A 16,156-nucleotide genomic window follows, 5' to 3' on the forward strand; every position below is an offset into this window, starting at 1 on the left:
TCTCCACAGAAGGATAGCAGGACCTTAGAAGATCTTTTTCTTTCTTTTCCTGGTTTCCTCTTGTTTGCAAGAGGGTTGAATAGGATGGTCTCTAAAATCCTGTTGTTTTTCTGGGTTATATTAACCCAGGCCATAATGATAAGAACCTGCTCTGAATTCACAACATGTATTTATACAATAGCAATTTAATATTTCTCCTTATTGTGTGGAATGGCTGGGAAGCTCTGCTGGTCTTGGTTGGATGGTTTTTTGTTTGTTTTTTTGAGACAGGGTCTCGCTTTGTCGCCCAGGCTGGAGTGCAGTGACGCCATCAGCTCTCTGCAACCTCCACTTCCCAGGCTCAAGTGATTCTCTTGCTCAGCCTCCCGAGTAGCTGGGACTACAGACACATGCTACTGCACCCAGCTAATTTCTGTATTTTTAGTAGAGATGGGGTTTCACCATGTTGCCCAGGCTGGTCTCGACCTCCTGAGCTCAAGTGATCCACCCACCTTGGTCTCCCAAAGTGCTGGGATTACAGGTGTGAGCCACCGTGCTTGGCTGGTTTTTCTTAAGGTCTCACCTGGGTTCACTTGTGTGGCTGAATTCAGCTGGTGGTTTGGCAGGGGCTGGGTGCAGTTACAACAGAGGATCTGTCTCTTTAAATAACTACTCTTCATGCCCGAAGAGACCAGACCAGCTCTTTCACAGTGCTCCAAGAGAGCAAGCCATGATGCCCAAGCATTTTATCCAGCCTCTGCTTGCTTCAGTTTGCTAAGGTCCCACTGGCCAAAGCAGATTACATGGCCAGGTCTAATGTCAGTATGAAGGGGGCACTCCACAAAAGCGTGAACATGTAAGGCATGACTCATGAGGGTCACTAATGTAATAGTCACCACAACCTCCATGCTAAGTTACCTATATTCTCCAGTGAGGATTTCCCAAGGTGGTTTTGTTCATAGTCTTCTAATAGAATTATTTGGAATTATCAGTTTAATATGCTTATGATGTATTTCACTGGAACCATACAGGTTTTGATTCGCAGAGTTGGGAGCCCTGGGTAGATACTGAATCAGACTAAGTTTAATCACAGAAATTATTCCTACCTAAGTCTGATCTTATGTTTTCAAGATAGCGTTGTAAAATTCAGAGTATGTTACCATCCCCCTTTGAGACCTCTGCTGTTTTTAATAAATGGAAGCATTTGGGAATACTATTTGGTAATAATTTATTAAAACTACTTCAGAGATATTCTGGACTTTCATATTAGTCTTAGATATGGATTAATAAACATTAGCAATGAATCTGTTATCTAAGAGAAAAATTTAAATTTATATTACAACGGTGGAATATAATGTTTAATAACTTGTGTTGGGGGGATTATGTGTTTTGTTTGTTTTTTTTTTTTAGCTCTTCAGAGAAGTAAGAATAATGAAGATTTTAAATCATCCCAATATAGGTACTTTCTGCTTTTTTAAATATTTTGGGGTCTAAATACATACTTGAAATAATGTCATAAAGCTAAACACGTATTCTAGAAATGGTAGAGTACACTTCTAGTAAAATACATATACAAGTTGTTGATCATTTGTATTAGCTTTTTGAAATTGCTGAAGACAGGTTAAAAGCTTAGGTATTAAACGTTGAATTTAAAGCTTTAATCTGGTAGAAACATCTGTAATCTGATTATAATTTTCTAATTTTTAAGTATATTAGAAAATATAATTGTATTGCATGAGTAGATAGAAGGGAATTATAGGAAGTCAGAATTAATATTTTCAAAGGGGCTGGGCACAGTGGCTCATGCCTGTAATCCCAGCACTTTGGGAAGCCAAGGCAGGAGGATTGCTGGAGGTCAGGAGCTCAAGACCAGCCTAAGCAACAGAGCAAGACCCCGTCTCTCCAAAAAAAAAAAAAAAGTAATAATAATAAACTTAAAAATTTGTAAAAAGAATATTTCAGAGGTCCAATACTTTTTGCTGTGTGCCCTAAGAAAATACTTATTTGAAAGATGGAATACTTGCTATCTAATGGAATTGTGATAGGAATTATTTTATAAATCAAAGATTTGTTTTCTGTGTCCTCTGTGTGCACAACTCTGTGCCAGGTGCTAGTAGGTGTGTTTAAAGATGAGGAAGGGACATGGTCCTACCCTTAGAGTAACTGTAGAAACAAGAAGAGAATAAGCAAATGACTTAATACTGACCCAAGGAAAACTTTTGATCCCATATACATTGTAATAGGGCTTTCAAAAAATTACATAACTACTTTTTTGTATAGTGATAGATCATACAATCTAAAAATAATATTTCAAGAATGAAATCACTCTTAAGACAGCCCATAATCAGCTTACTGTCAACATCAGTTTTAAGAAATGAAAGGATTGATGTTTAGTATCAAGGATAGCCTATCAAGAATGCATCAGGCACAAGAATAGAAGAGTAACACAGAACCACCGCAGGAAGAAAGAAGCTTTTACAGAGAGCTGCTTTTTTAACAAAAGGCATATGCCCTATTTCATCAGTCTAAGCCATCATTACTTTAAAGGTGTTCTTGTTTCCTTGTTTCATATACTACTAAGAAAAATGCTAGCAAGCCTTCATCCTGATATCAGGGATATTAATTAAAATGTGAAAAAAAATTTAGAAACAATAAGTATGGTTGAAGAAAAAACCACGGAACAACTTCATAGTTGGATTAAAAAAAAATCACAAGGAATATAATAGTGGGAAGAAAATCTTGTTTCCTTGATTTTCATTTCAATCCTTTGGGGCTAGCTAGCCAACTCTGGATTTCAAATTCCAACTTTTCACACCCGTCCTCCCGCCCCCCACAAAAAAACTTTATCACTGTTGCCTAGGACAAGCTAACGTAAACATGTTTATTTTGTCTTTTAATTACTTAAATTGTGACCTGATTAGAGTTTTGTACTTAAAACTTGACATATCTTTGATAATAAATTGAAATTTTAAAAAATTCCTATTGCATTAACATAGTTTTCCCAGAAGACCCAAATTTTCATTGGAAGATTAGAAGGGTTTTATTTTCATGCAGCTTACCAACACATGTGCCTTAACTTTCTGAAGTGGCTTTTCTTCACAGTCTGAACGTATCAGAGTCTAGGGAATGGTATGATAGCTTTATTCATCAGTTCATCAAACATTTACTGACTGCTATGTTAGGCATTTTGTTTGGCCTGATACTCTATTAAAGCCTCAGAAAATTGCTTGAAATATAAAACACTAGCATACCCCCCAGTTTTGGGTAAACTTAAATATTAATAAAGTAGATATGCACGATGGTGATTTGATAGCTTCAGAGATTTACTCCAGTTTCATTTTTAAATGTGTGTGTGTGTGTGTGTGTGTGTGTGTGTGTGTGTGTGTGTGTATTCTTTTTTTTTTTTTTTGAGACAGGGTCTAGCTCTGTTGTCCAGCCTGGAGTGCAGTGGCATGATCTCAGGTCACTGCAACCTCCACCACACTGGCTCAGGCCATTCTCCCACCTCAGCCTCCCGAGTAGCTGGGACTACAGGTGCATGCCGCCACACCCAGCTAATTTTTGGCATTTTTTTGTAGAGAGGGAATTTTGCCATGTTGCCAAGGGTGGTGTCCAACTCCTCAGCAGAAACGATCCACCCGCCTCAGCCTCCCAAAGTGCTGGGATTACAGGTGTGAGCCACCATACTCAGCCAAAAATGTATATATTTCTAATAAGGTTTTATGAATTAGCAGTGATAGAAATATTTCCATCTGTAACAAAAGACTGCTGTAGGAAAATCACCCTGACCTACTGAAAATGATTCTTATAAAAAAGATTCCCCCTCCTCAATTAATTGCAGTATAATCCCTCTACTTCTTTCCATCTTTGGCATCAGAAAAGTAACAAAGGAACCTTGTTCTTTGAAAGTTGTCATAAGTTTCCCAAGCAATAAAGGTCTCAAATAGAATTACATCCTTAAAGCCATAATCATAAGCAGCTAGATTTGCATTTGTTGGAGCAGAGTAGAACTGAGCAGTTGCTGCAGGCTAACCACTTTTCCTGGGGTGCTGGGAGGGCAGCTAGCCAACACAGACATGCTGAAGGACAGTGAGGGTGACAGAGGAAGTGAGCTCAGGTACACCTTGCTGGACTGCTGAGCACATATGGAAGTCACACTGAACATTCAGAAATTATTTTTATGGAATTCCATGCTTTCATAGACTCTTTTCTGTTGTTGTGGTATTTGATAATATTCCCTAAAAGCATTTTTTAGAGGGCCAGCTATTAAAATCTTTAACAGGGAAAAGGTTGCTTTTCATAGTTACAGTTTATATGTGCATGGTTTGTGCATACAGACATTTGTCTCTTTTTCTTCTGTGTCCTCTCTTCTCCCCCAGTGAAGTTATTCGAAGTCATTGAAACTGAAAAAACACTCTACCTAATCATGGAATATGCAAGTGGAGGTAAGAACATTTTTATATATATTGGGTTTTTTTTCTTTCTCCCTTTTAAAAAACTACACAACCATACTGCCCATATGGGTCATCATTAAGGTCTCATTTAACATCCAGAGCCATAATACACTAGGATGAGAGTCAGAAAAGCTGACTCTTAGCACTTCTAGGGGTTGCCATGAAGTGTTTCACTATTAGCATTGTTAATTGTTAATATCTAAATACCTGGATATTTTTTGTGGTAAAACGTGCATCACTGAAAATTATCATTACAATCATTTTTAGGCGCACAGTTCAGTGGCATTAGCATGTTCACATTGCCCTCACCACCACCCATGTCCAGAATGTTTTCATTTTCCAACACGAAACTCTGTACCCATTAAACACTAACTCTCCATTTCTCCTTCTCCCAGTCCTTGGCAACCATTCTCCTTTCTGTCTCTATGAATTTGACTACTCTTGGAACCTTATACAAGTGGAATTTTACAGGATTTGTCTTTTTGTGTCTGGCTGATTGATGCAGCATAGTGTCCTCAAGGTTCATCCACGCTGTAGCATGTGTCAGAATTTCATTCCTTTTTAAGGCCGAATAATACTCCATTGTGTGTGTGGGACACACACTCCACATTTTGTTTATCTTGAGTATGTGGCTATTTAAACATATGGATGCTTAGTCTGTTTGAAACAAATGTGTGCTTTGGTTTAGATGCTTTTCTTTACCAGATTTTAATGTTGCTGGTGTCTGTCTTCCCCAAGGCCAGAAATGATGGTTACAGTACACATCACTAGAGTTTCCTTAAAATAAAGATTAATGACTAGTAACTGTTTGCCTATGGTTTTGTAAAAATGTAGACATTTTCTGAAATGCGTGTTTATAGCTGCTGTCTTTTATAATGATTTGTATTTTATGGTTGAGATTGGGCTGGGTTTGTAGTTTGCGACCACACGTGAGTGTCATTGTCTGTGAAGGGCAGAAGCTTTCTTGTTCATCTTTTTGTGTCCCCTGCCTGTAGCACACTGCCTGGCACACAGCAGATACTCAACAGATAAGATTTAGACTGCATTTAGGAATTATAAACTACTGGGTACACATTCTGTTAAACTCTATCGTAATTTTATCATTAGCACTTTGATCCATGTTACAAAACCTGAAGGTAGAAAGTTGGATTATAGTCTCATTTGAGTGAGTTTACCATTGAAAATAAAAAGATTGTAAACCTGTTGTGGAAAACAGTGAGTTGTAGTAAGCATACCTCTGACACCACTTTTTTATACTTCTAATTCATTATTAGTTGTGTATTTTATACTTTATATATGTCTAGTTTGGGAATTGCATTGGGATTTTCAAAACTTCAGGGGTAGTAGAAAGAGGGGAAGGTTAATTTCAGGACCAAAAAGCTTTATGGAGTTCTAATACTTTCTGTGGGCAAACAACACAGAGTAATGTTCATAGCCCTCACGTTGTACAGCCTCTACAGTGTACAAGGTGCTTTCTCTTACCAGATCTCTTTTGACCTTCACAGCGACTCCATGCTGTGGCCAGGCAGTGAGCGATGGGCTTTTTACCCCAGAGGAAATGGAGGCTGGGAAGTCTCACTGTGGGCACTCTGGGCCTGGACCGCCAGTGCTCTGACAGCAGATAGCCTTTCTAGTTTGTTGGTCAGTCACGGCTTTCTGTTCCCATCTGTTTTAGCTACCCAGGTCACAGAGATTACTCATATAGGGGCAAGACAAAAACATCTAAGAGTCATCCAGGTTTAGTAGAAAGAGGATGGGCTCTGGGAGAGACAGACATGGAGTGAATCCAGCCAGTGGCCCTCATTGGCCATGTGACCTGGCAAGTAACATGTGCTGAGCTGAGCTTCACAGTGAGCATAGGAACCCCCTCTGAGGGCTCAGTGCACTTGGCAACATTGTAAGAGCCTTTAATCATTTAATCCAAGGTGGTGGTTCTGTATTACCTTGGGGTTTTTTTTTGTTTGTTTGTTTGTTTTTTTTTTTGGAGACAGGGTCTCACTCTGTTGCCCAGGCTGGAGTGCAGTGGCGCCATCTCGGCTCACTGCAACCTCTGCTTCCTGGGTTCAAGCGATTCTCCTGCCTCAGCTTCCTGAGTAGCTGGGACTGCAGGCACACACCACACCTGGCTAATTTTTGTAATTTTAGTAGAGACAAGGTTTTGCCACATTGGCCAGGCTGGTCTTGAACTCCTGACCTCAAGTGATCCACCTGCCTTGGCCTCCCAAATTGCTGGGATTATAGGTGTGAGCCACAGCACCTGGCCTCTTTAACAGTGTTTTGTTGAGTTTATTAAAACAATTTCCAGGACATATGTTTTATTGTTGATGTGTTTGCCATTGTGAAAAGTTTTATTAAATTGGCCACCCATTCCACCATTGCATCTCCCCCACCCCCCAGCCTGCTGCCTTTTGATTTGGTAAACTCATAGAATTTTAGAATTGAAAATAATCTTAGAAATTTTAGGGCAACGGTCTAATTTTTACAGATGAAACTGAAGCTCAGAAAGTTTGTTCTGTGCCAAGGGGTCCATAGCTAGTTAGTTTCAGGACCTGAACTAGAACTAAGGGCTTTCTGAACTGGCCTGTCAGTGTCCTTCCATCCAGCCACCTGTTCCTGCCCAGGCAGGAGAGCCACTCTTTGCTTCTTGCTTCTTTTATCTCTAATAAATAGCCTTAGTATTTTTCAGTTCAGCTGCTTAACCTGAATGTTAATACATTTTTAATAAGGAAAAAAAGATCTGGATTGAATTCCTGGTTTAAAAGTTGAACTCCTGAATTATAATTTAGTAATTATGAGTGTGACATATGGTTCCACAAATCTCTTAAGAGGTTTATATTGAATTCAAATTTAGAAAAAAAACCTGTCAAAATTATATTAACAGACTTGGATTTTATCTGTGTTACTCTACAACAGCTGGTAGGCTTAATCGTTTAATTTTTTTAAGTGAAAACTCTTCTATATGATATTCACTCATGTTTAGTTGTTTTTGCTTATTAACCACTTGTTTTGACATTGTGTGCTTTTCTGCAAATAGGTCATTCACATAGAAAATGCTGACACTTTACTGAGCTGACATTTAACTTCATAATTCATCATAGTTAAGTGAATTGTGTCATGTAAACTTGACAGTATGTAATGCCTTTTAAAAGATCATTATGCAGGCTGGGCACGGTGGCTCACGCCTGTAATCCCAGCACTTTGGGAGGCCAAGACAGGCAGATCACTTGAGGCCAGGAGTTCGAGACCAGCCTGGCCAACGTGGTGAAACCCCCATCTCTACTAAAAATACAAAAATTAGCCGGGTGTGGTGACGCACGCCTGTAATCCCAGCTACTCAGGAGGCTGAGGCACGAGAATTGCTTGAACGTTGGAGGCAGAGGTTGCAGTGAGCCAAGATCGGGCCACTGCACTCCAGCCTGGGCAACAGCACAACTCTCTCTCAAAAAAAAAAAAAGCATTATGCAATCAAGTAATAACATGAAAGTATTTGTGCCCATTCATTATGTAAAATTTATTCTTTCAGAGTTAGGGTTAATAAGAGTTTCAAAGTCAGATAATTGTGTAATTCATGATGACTTTCAAGTATCAGAATATTTTAGTTTAATATTTTCACTAAGCTGATGGAGGTATTCCTTATTTGTATGAAGTAAACATGTTTCTTTCCTGAAAACACTTATATCTAATTTTCTAAATTAGTATTCTTTTCTATTGATTTCAGAGGTGGTGATTCTTTATTCTACATTGATAAGCAGTTGACAGTGCTAATAATATATTCCTTGAAGTGTCACCTTTCTTCCCCAAAGAATTAATGTTGTGTAAACTGCCACCTAGGCGTGCATCAGCTAGTTCTGTTGTTTTCACCTCCATTGTATCCTGAGCTCCTACTTCTCACCACCACTGTGCTTCCCACTCTAGTCCCCGTCACTTTCATGATTGGTTTGATTATTGTACTGATCTCCCTCTTGGTCTTCCTGTCCCTTCCCGTCATGGGAAGCCTCTTCCCCGCTAGCAGCCAGTGATCCTTTTAAGAGGTCAGTCTTTTTTCATCTCTGCTTCTCATCTCACTTATAGTAGAGCCAGAGTCCTCACCACGGCCTACAGGACTCTTCCTAGCCTCATGAACTACCCTCTTCCCCTCATTCACACTTCTCCAGCCCTGTGGCCTTCTTGCTCTTTCTCTTAATTACTGTAGAATCTTACCGCAGATAACTACATTGTCCACACCCTCAAGTAGTCAGCAAAACGCAAGGGTGTGCACACACAGGCTCACTTGTCTGTCTCTCCTACTTTTTCTCCACAGCACTTACTGTCCTCTGATACACTATATGTTTATTCATTTATTGCCCCCTCCCCCAACTAGCATGTAAACTCTATGAGGAAAAGGATCTTGTGTTCACTGCTGCATCTCCCCAGAGCCTACCTAGAACCGTGCCTTGCAGTTAGTAGACATTCAGGAAATATTTGTTGAATGAATGAATATACTCAGGAAATGCTTTGTTGTCATAATCCTGCAGTGAGGATGTCCTCTTCTACCACAAATAACTTCATCCATTTTAATTTTCTGTTTTAATTGCTTAGTTTTTATTAGAGCCTATTGAAAACGCTCTTTAAAATAAGAGTTATATAATTTAAATATAGGGAATTTAATTTTAAGGCTTTTCTTCAGCTTAAAGATTTTGTTGGTGAATTTAAATGCCTGTAGTTAAAGCCAGCTTAGTTCAAATTCCACATATTTCTGGCTAACTTTATATTTAAAAATTAGAGCATTGCTAAAAGTGAAACATTATCAATTTATGGGAAAATTAATGCTCAGAAGTAGGATTTCTACTTACTTTTATTTCTCTCACCTGTAGGTGAAGTATTTGACTATTTGGTTGCACATGGCAGGATGAAGGAAAAAGAAGCAAGATCTAAATTTAGACAGGTATGAATTAATGTGTCTTTACTATGTCAATTTGATAATTTATCTCACTTAAACCCTGAAGCAAACAAGTGTTTGCCTCCATAAATGCTTATAAGGCCTGTTGGATGGCAGGGGTTGGCCATTCAATTCAACAAAAATTTATGAAGTGCTTTTCATACCTAAGGCACTGTGCTGGAGGCAGCCATGGTTCTATTCCTAGCTTTGTAATGGGAGCATTAGTCTTATACTTAATCTTCCCTTGTTACAATTGAGCCTTAAAAATCTAGAACCTTTCAAAAACACCTGTGATTACATTAATTAAAGCCATCTCAGAGTTTTTAGCAAGCAGAATATCAGAACCCCAAAATTCATTATTAGCTTTGTCTGACATTTAAACCAAGGCCAAGTGTAACTGAAACTGTTAATTAGTAACTTTACTTCTTGCTTTGTTTTTACTCTGCTTTTTAAAGAGACTTGGGTTTTAATAAGCAGGTTTTAAGCAAACAGGTTACTTGACTCTCCTGTCTTTATTAATAATGATTACTGTTATCTATTGACCATGCCACAGACTGAGATAAGTACTTTACCAACATTAATGTAAATCTTACAGCCGCCTTGTGAGTTAAGGACTGTTATACCCATTTGCTAAAAAATAAGACAACTGAAACATGGGAAGATTAAATAACTTGCCCAGAATTGCCTTTCTTTTTTTCTTTTTCCCCCTTATTGTGGAGAACGGTGTCTCGCTGTATTGCCCAGGCAGGTCCCAGAATTGCCTTTCAAGTAGGAGACCTGCCATAGACTCAGAGTCCCAAACCCTCTGACCCCAAAACTCAGATTTGCAATCATTATATTGTGCTATTATTTAGACTGGGAATCAGCAAACTTCTGTAAAGGGCCAGATAGTGAACATTTTAGGCTTTGTGGGCCACACTGTCTCTGTCGCAACTATTTAATTCTCTTGTTGTAGCTTAGAAGCAGTCGTAGGCTGGGTGCGATGGCTCATGCCTGTAATCCCAGTACTTTGGGAGGCTGAGGTGGGCGGATCACCTGAGTGTCAGGAGTTCAAGACCAGCCTGGTCAACATGGTGAAAACCCTGTCTCTACAAAAACACAAAAATTAGCCGGGCATGATGGCAGGTGCCTGTAATCCCAGCTACTGGGGAGGCTGAGGCAGGAGAATCGCTTGAACCTGGGAGGCGGAAATTGTAGTGAGCCAAGACCGTACCATTGCACTTCAGCCTGGGTGACAGAGACTCTATCTCAAAAAAAAAAAAAAAAAAAAAGAAGCAGCTGTAGACAATACCAAATGAATGAATGTGACTGTGTTCCAACAAAACTTTATTTACAAAAACAGGGATGGGCCGGATGTAACCAGAGGCCATAATTTGCCAACCCCTGATTTAGACGAAGGAAAGGAGCAGTGCTTCACTGCTTTTAAATTAACTCTGTATTCTCACAAGGCCTACATTGAAATGGAATTATAGCCTCATTTTTTCTTAGAACCTTTATATTTTGTTTTATTCATATACAGGGTTGTCAAGCTGGACAGACTATTAAAGTTCAAGTCTCCTTTGATTTGCTTAGTCTGATGTTTACATTTGTAAGTGATAGGACTTATTAAGTTTCTTATAAATGTTGCTTATATTTTGCTGTTGCTTAAATACTAATGGTACTTTGAATTCAAATCTAGTAAAACCAAAGTAAAAATCAGCTTTGGCTATCATTTAACTTCTCTGATCCTGTTTTTAAAGCTATAAAAAAAAAAGAAATTATACTTGATGAATTCCATAGTTCTTTGCAATTCTAATATAATTTGATTGTATGGTCTATTAAAGGAAATTCAGATTTTTATTAGAAAAAAAGTGTTTGGCTCTTTCCATAACTGTACTCTTAATTTTTATAAATTGGCCACCTAAAAGGTAACATTTTTTTTGCTTCATACAATTTACATTCCTTCCTACTCAGATGAATCTGACTTGCAAACATGTCTGAAGATGGCTTATTGACTATGAGGAAGGGGCTGGTGTCACCCAGCAAGAGCTTACTAACCTAAATCTTGAGGAAATTACTCTAATTTTTATTGTAAATTCCCTGCAGAAATTCTGAAGCCTTTATTTGAGGAGCCTGTTAGTTGGACTAGGAAAGATGGTTTGTATGTATGTGTTTTTTCAATTAGCAAATTGATTTAGAATTGACCCCTTCTTCCATGGTATTTGCCTAAAACAGCTCCATTAGACTTGGAAGGATACGCATGATAATGGTGTTTCCACTTTTCTGTTTCAAATGCTGTGGTTTCTTTGTTTTTTTGTTTTTGAGATGGAGTCTCCCTCTGTCACCAAGGCTGGAGTGCAGTGGCCCGATCTCAGCTCACTGCAACCTCCGCCTCCCAGATTCAAGCGATTCTCCTGCCTCAGCCTCCCAAGTAGCTGGGATTACAAGTGTGCAACACCACGCCCAGCTAATTTTTTATTTTTTTTTTATAATTTTAGTAGAGACAAGGTTTCACCAGTGTTGGCCAGGCTGGTCTCGAACTCCTGATCTGAAGTGATCTGCCCTCCTCAGCCTCCCAAAATGCTGGGGTTACAGATGTGAGCCATCGTGCCTGGCCTCAATTTCTGTGCTTTCTAGGAGCTTATAAGTCATAATTACTTTGACTAAGTAAAACAAGTTTTTCTATTTATGACAAAAAGGAAGGTATGCCACACACAAAGTACACTGTGTGTGATCCCTTTTCCATATTCATCACCAGATGGGTTTTCCCCTTCCTGCTTCCTTCACCATGCCCATCCTAGTTACTGCTTATGACATTTTAATTTTTTGGTTGAGCTCATTCTTTTCCGAGAAAAAGAATAGATTTCCAGCTCCATCTTTTTTTTTTTTTTTTTGAGACAAGTCTCGCTCTGTCGCCCAGGCTGGAGTGCAGTGGCGCGATCTCGGCTCACTGCAAGCTCCGCCCCCTGGGTTCACGCCATTCTTCTGCCTCAGCCTCCCGAGTAGCTGGGAATACAGATGCCTGCTACTACGCCCGGCTAATTTTTTGTATATTTAGTAGAGACGGGATTTCACTGTGTTAGCCAGGATGGTCTCAGTCTCCTGACCTCGTGATCCACCCGCCTCGGCCTCCCAAAGTGCTGGGATTACAGGCGTCAGCCACGCGCCCGGCACAGCTCCATCTTTTTTACTTACCGCTTTCTTGGTGGGCTGGTAATATTGATGATTTGACGCTCTTTTATGTATGATTGAAAGTGAATTAGGCTAGCATTCATAGTTTAACCTAAATAACATCTGTTAGAAATCACCATTTCTACCTGGTAATAGAATACAAAAAAAGCAGTAAGTTCAAGTTGAGTCTTTTCAGCTTATTGTGGCATCAGGTTAGCTTTGAGCTGTTTTGGAGCTAAAGAGAGAGAGAAATCCTTTGATCTCTTTGAGAAAGGGCAGGAAATCAAATCTGATTCAAAAGCAGAATTTGAAAATAACCTGTAAGAGAAATCTCAATATGAGGAAAAACTAATATAAATTCTGAATGAGAAAAGGAAAAAGATTAGATAAAATTTACCTGTGTCCTAGGTGACAAAGCTATGACTTTGTTTTGGGAAAACAAAGCTATTTTACTTTTCAAGTTTTCATGCTGACTGAATAGAACAATAGTGATAAATCCAAAGTAACAGATGCTCTAAAACCCGTTTTTTGGCATTGGAATTTTTGTACCTTTAGTTAATTATAAGTGGGTCTGATATTCTGAATGTTAATTTTAAATAATGAAGCTGCTTAGTAAAGTGCTGATTTTTGTTATCATCTCATCCTAACCCCAGTTCACCTTTTCCTTGCTGCTTATTCTGAACCAAAATATTGTACAGCCCTCTGAGATTTTATGTCCACGGGTGGGTCCATGGGGCTTACAGCTAAGAGTTGATGATGATTTGGAGGAATCAACAGTAATTTTATTATAACCTCAGTTTTGTGTATATGTAATCATATGTGTCTAAATATACATGCAGAATACCAAAGAAAAGACTAGATGCAAGTACAGCAAAATAACAAGAGATGTTACCTCTACTTAGTGGTAATGCAGGAATATATTTCTATAGACATTTCTGTATTTCCTGAAATTTCTACAATGAGCATATAAAGCTTTAATATTAGAAGACTTTTTTTAAGTGACCAGTAAGTGTGAAATTTCAGTAAAACAATTGTTTAATCATAGGCATGACTGCAAGTTGACTAAATAAAAGCATACTATTTGCTGAAAGTGGGAGGAATCCTTAATAGTGCACGTAGTAGTTTTCATAGTTCACGTACGTCGCAACATTCATTCCTCCATTTTAATAAAGGAAGAGGAAACTGACCCTCAGAGAAGTTAACTAACTTTTGCTCTCCATGATCCACATCAGTTAGAAGGAAGACTGTTGCAGGGAGCAGGCTGAGAAGGGCACTTACAGAAGAGAGCCAACCTGGATTAACACCTGGGTATGGGCAACTCTCTAACCGCTGGTTTAGTTTGGAGTTGACTCTATGGATATGGAAAGGTTGCACCAGGCCGGGCGCAGTGGCTCACGCCTGTAATCCTAGCACTTTGGGAGGCTGAGACTGGCGGATCACCTGAGGTCAGGAGTTCGAGACCAGCCTGGCCATCGTGGTGAAACCCCGTCTCTACTAAAAATACAAAATTAGCCGGGCATGGTGGTGCACACTTGTAATCCCAGCTACTCGGGAGACTGAGGCAGGAGAACTGCTTGAACCTGGGACGGGGAGGTTGCAGTGAGCCAAGATCATGCCATTGCACTCTAGCCTGGGTGACAGAACGAGACTCTGTTTAAAAAAAAAAAAAAAAAAAAAAAGTTACACCAGAGCCATCGGAGCCTAGGGGCAGCCAGGGTCGTCCAGATCTAGGCAATTTGTTGGGTCCTGGCACTACACTATAAGTGGAATGTCAACGGATAGGGTCCAAAAAGAGACTTCAGTTAAAACAGTAGAAAACGGAAGAACGTCCTCACCTATTTGTTTTTGCCCTCACCCATGAATTTCTCCAGACTGGAAAGTTCAAGGCATAGGAAAATTGTTTTTAGAAATCCACACGGACATTCGAGTGTATACTGAGTATTCTATATGTGTGAACATTAACAAAGTTATTTTCATCTTAATTACGAATCTGCACCAGTGATGACTGACTCTGCGTCTCTCCTATTCAGATTGTATCTGCGGTTCAATACTGCCATCAGAAACGGATCGTACATCGAGACCTCAAGGTGAGTAGAAGTGCCTCACTCAGTGTATGCTCTGTCTGTTTGTGTGCAGTTCTCTCAGTGGTCATTACACAAATGAGGTGTAGATTAGCCTTATTAACATTTTTTAAAATCCCACAGTAATTGAATCCTCTTAATCAAGTTATGGGAAAGAGCATTAAAAATAAAGAAAAATAAAGGTTATTGAAAGTATTTTACATTTCAGTTACGGTGACTGGTGGTTGATCTCTGGAGGACAGCCATCACACAGCCAAACAAATGGGGGCCTCCAGAAATGTATGGTCAGGCCCACAGCATCCTCAGTGCCACCCGGCATTCATTTCTGCTGCTTTCATCAGTATTCTCTCCCGTTAACAGCAGTGCCTGTTTGAGACCTCTTTCAAGGTCCTCAGCCTCTGCCCTCACTCTGGCATAGGATGAGGTTTCGTATCGCACAGAGAAAATAGAAACACCAGGCAGAAACTCTCATTTTCTACCAGGCCCTCAAACCTAGCAGCACCTACCCCCATCCATCACTTCTTTCCTCCTGTTACAGGAAAGTGGGGTGCTTCTGCTCTGAGCTCTGGGTCCTGATTCCCTCTGGGGGCTGTGCTCTGTCTGATGCCTCTTTTCTCTCCATTTGTTTATTCACTCTCCTTCTCTGCTGGCTTTTCACCAGCAGCGTTTACACATGCTCAAGTCTATATACCTTTTTTTTTTTTTTTTAACTAAAAAGCCATCCCTGTTCCTCTTCCAGATACACGCTTTTTCTCTCTTCCCTGTCATAGCCATATTTCTCTAAACATTTCCTAGATTCTGTGTCTTAACTTGGCACTCACTTTCACTCTCCCCTTACATAATTGCCATTGACTTGCTTGTTCTCTGCACCCGCCCCTAGAGCATTCACATTCACTCTCTCAACAGCAGTGGCCAACTGTATGCTGATGGCCCCAAATCCATTCCTACAGCCAGAGCACTCTTCTGGGATCCAGGACCCAGCTGAGCGAAGGGTGTCTTCATATAAGCATCCCTTGGGTGCAGCAGGTTCAAATCCTATAAACATGAATGTTCACTTCTCATTCAGGTGTCTGATGTCCCTCAAGTGCCTTACTCTCCTGTACTACCCACTCAGTCACCAGGTCCTTTTGCTGCTGTGTTCCAAATATCTCTTAAGCTCACTCTTTTATGCCCCTGTTACACTATCCAAGGCCAGACCACCATTATCTCATAGGTGATTCCGACACTACTTTCTTACATGTTCTTCTCTGTTTCTAGTGCCTCTTCCTCCCATGTATGTTTTCTACACTGCACCCAGAATGGTCTTTGAAGGAAACACAAATAAGATGGTCATTTCTCTGCTTGAACAACTCTTCAGTGGCTTCCCATTGCTCTTACGATGAAAACCCAAACTTCTCAAGTACAATCTTTTGTGATTAAGCCCTGACCATCTCCCCAGCCCCCTCTACACATCTCTATCTCACATACTGTCTTTCAGTTTCTTGTGTGAAACATACTGTGTCTCACATGGGTTCTCAGACTCTTTATTCTGCCTGAAATACCCCTCATCAACACATCCATTATGGTCAGATGCA

The 16,156-nt window shown here is 39.8% G+C and overlaps 1 protein-coding gene across 22 annotated transcripts in view; it reads left to right on the forward strand.

The window, feature by feature from the left end:
• MARK3 (microtubule affinity regulating kinase 3) overlaps nt 1-16,156 on the forward strand; it is a 117,424-nt gene that overhangs the window by 62,300 nt on the left and 38,968 nt on the right. For 21 of the 22 annotated variants that reach the window (XM_019009580.4, XM_019009577.3, XM_019009578.4 and 18 more), the window contains 4 exons: nt 1,390-1,438; nt 4,359-4,424; nt 9,287-9,357; nt 14,532-14,588. In XM_019009580.4, the coding sequence (XP_018865125.1) occupies nt 1,390-1,438; nt 4,359-4,424; nt 9,287-9,357; nt 14,532-14,588 (243 nt within the window). The remainder of the gene's footprint in view (nt 1-1,389; nt 1,439-4,358; nt 4,425-9,286; nt 9,358-14,531; nt 14,589-16,156) is intronic. The other variant, XM_063698206.1, reaches the window with a different exon arrangement.

Source organism: Gorilla gorilla, chromosome 15, assembly GCF_029281585.2.
Source record: "Gorilla gorilla gorilla isolate KB3781 chromosome 15, NHGRI_mGorGor1-v2.1_pri, whole genome shotgun sequence".
Classification (NCBI taxonomy): domain Eukaryota; kingdom Metazoa; phylum Chordata; class Mammalia; order Primates; family Hominidae; genus Gorilla; species Gorilla gorilla.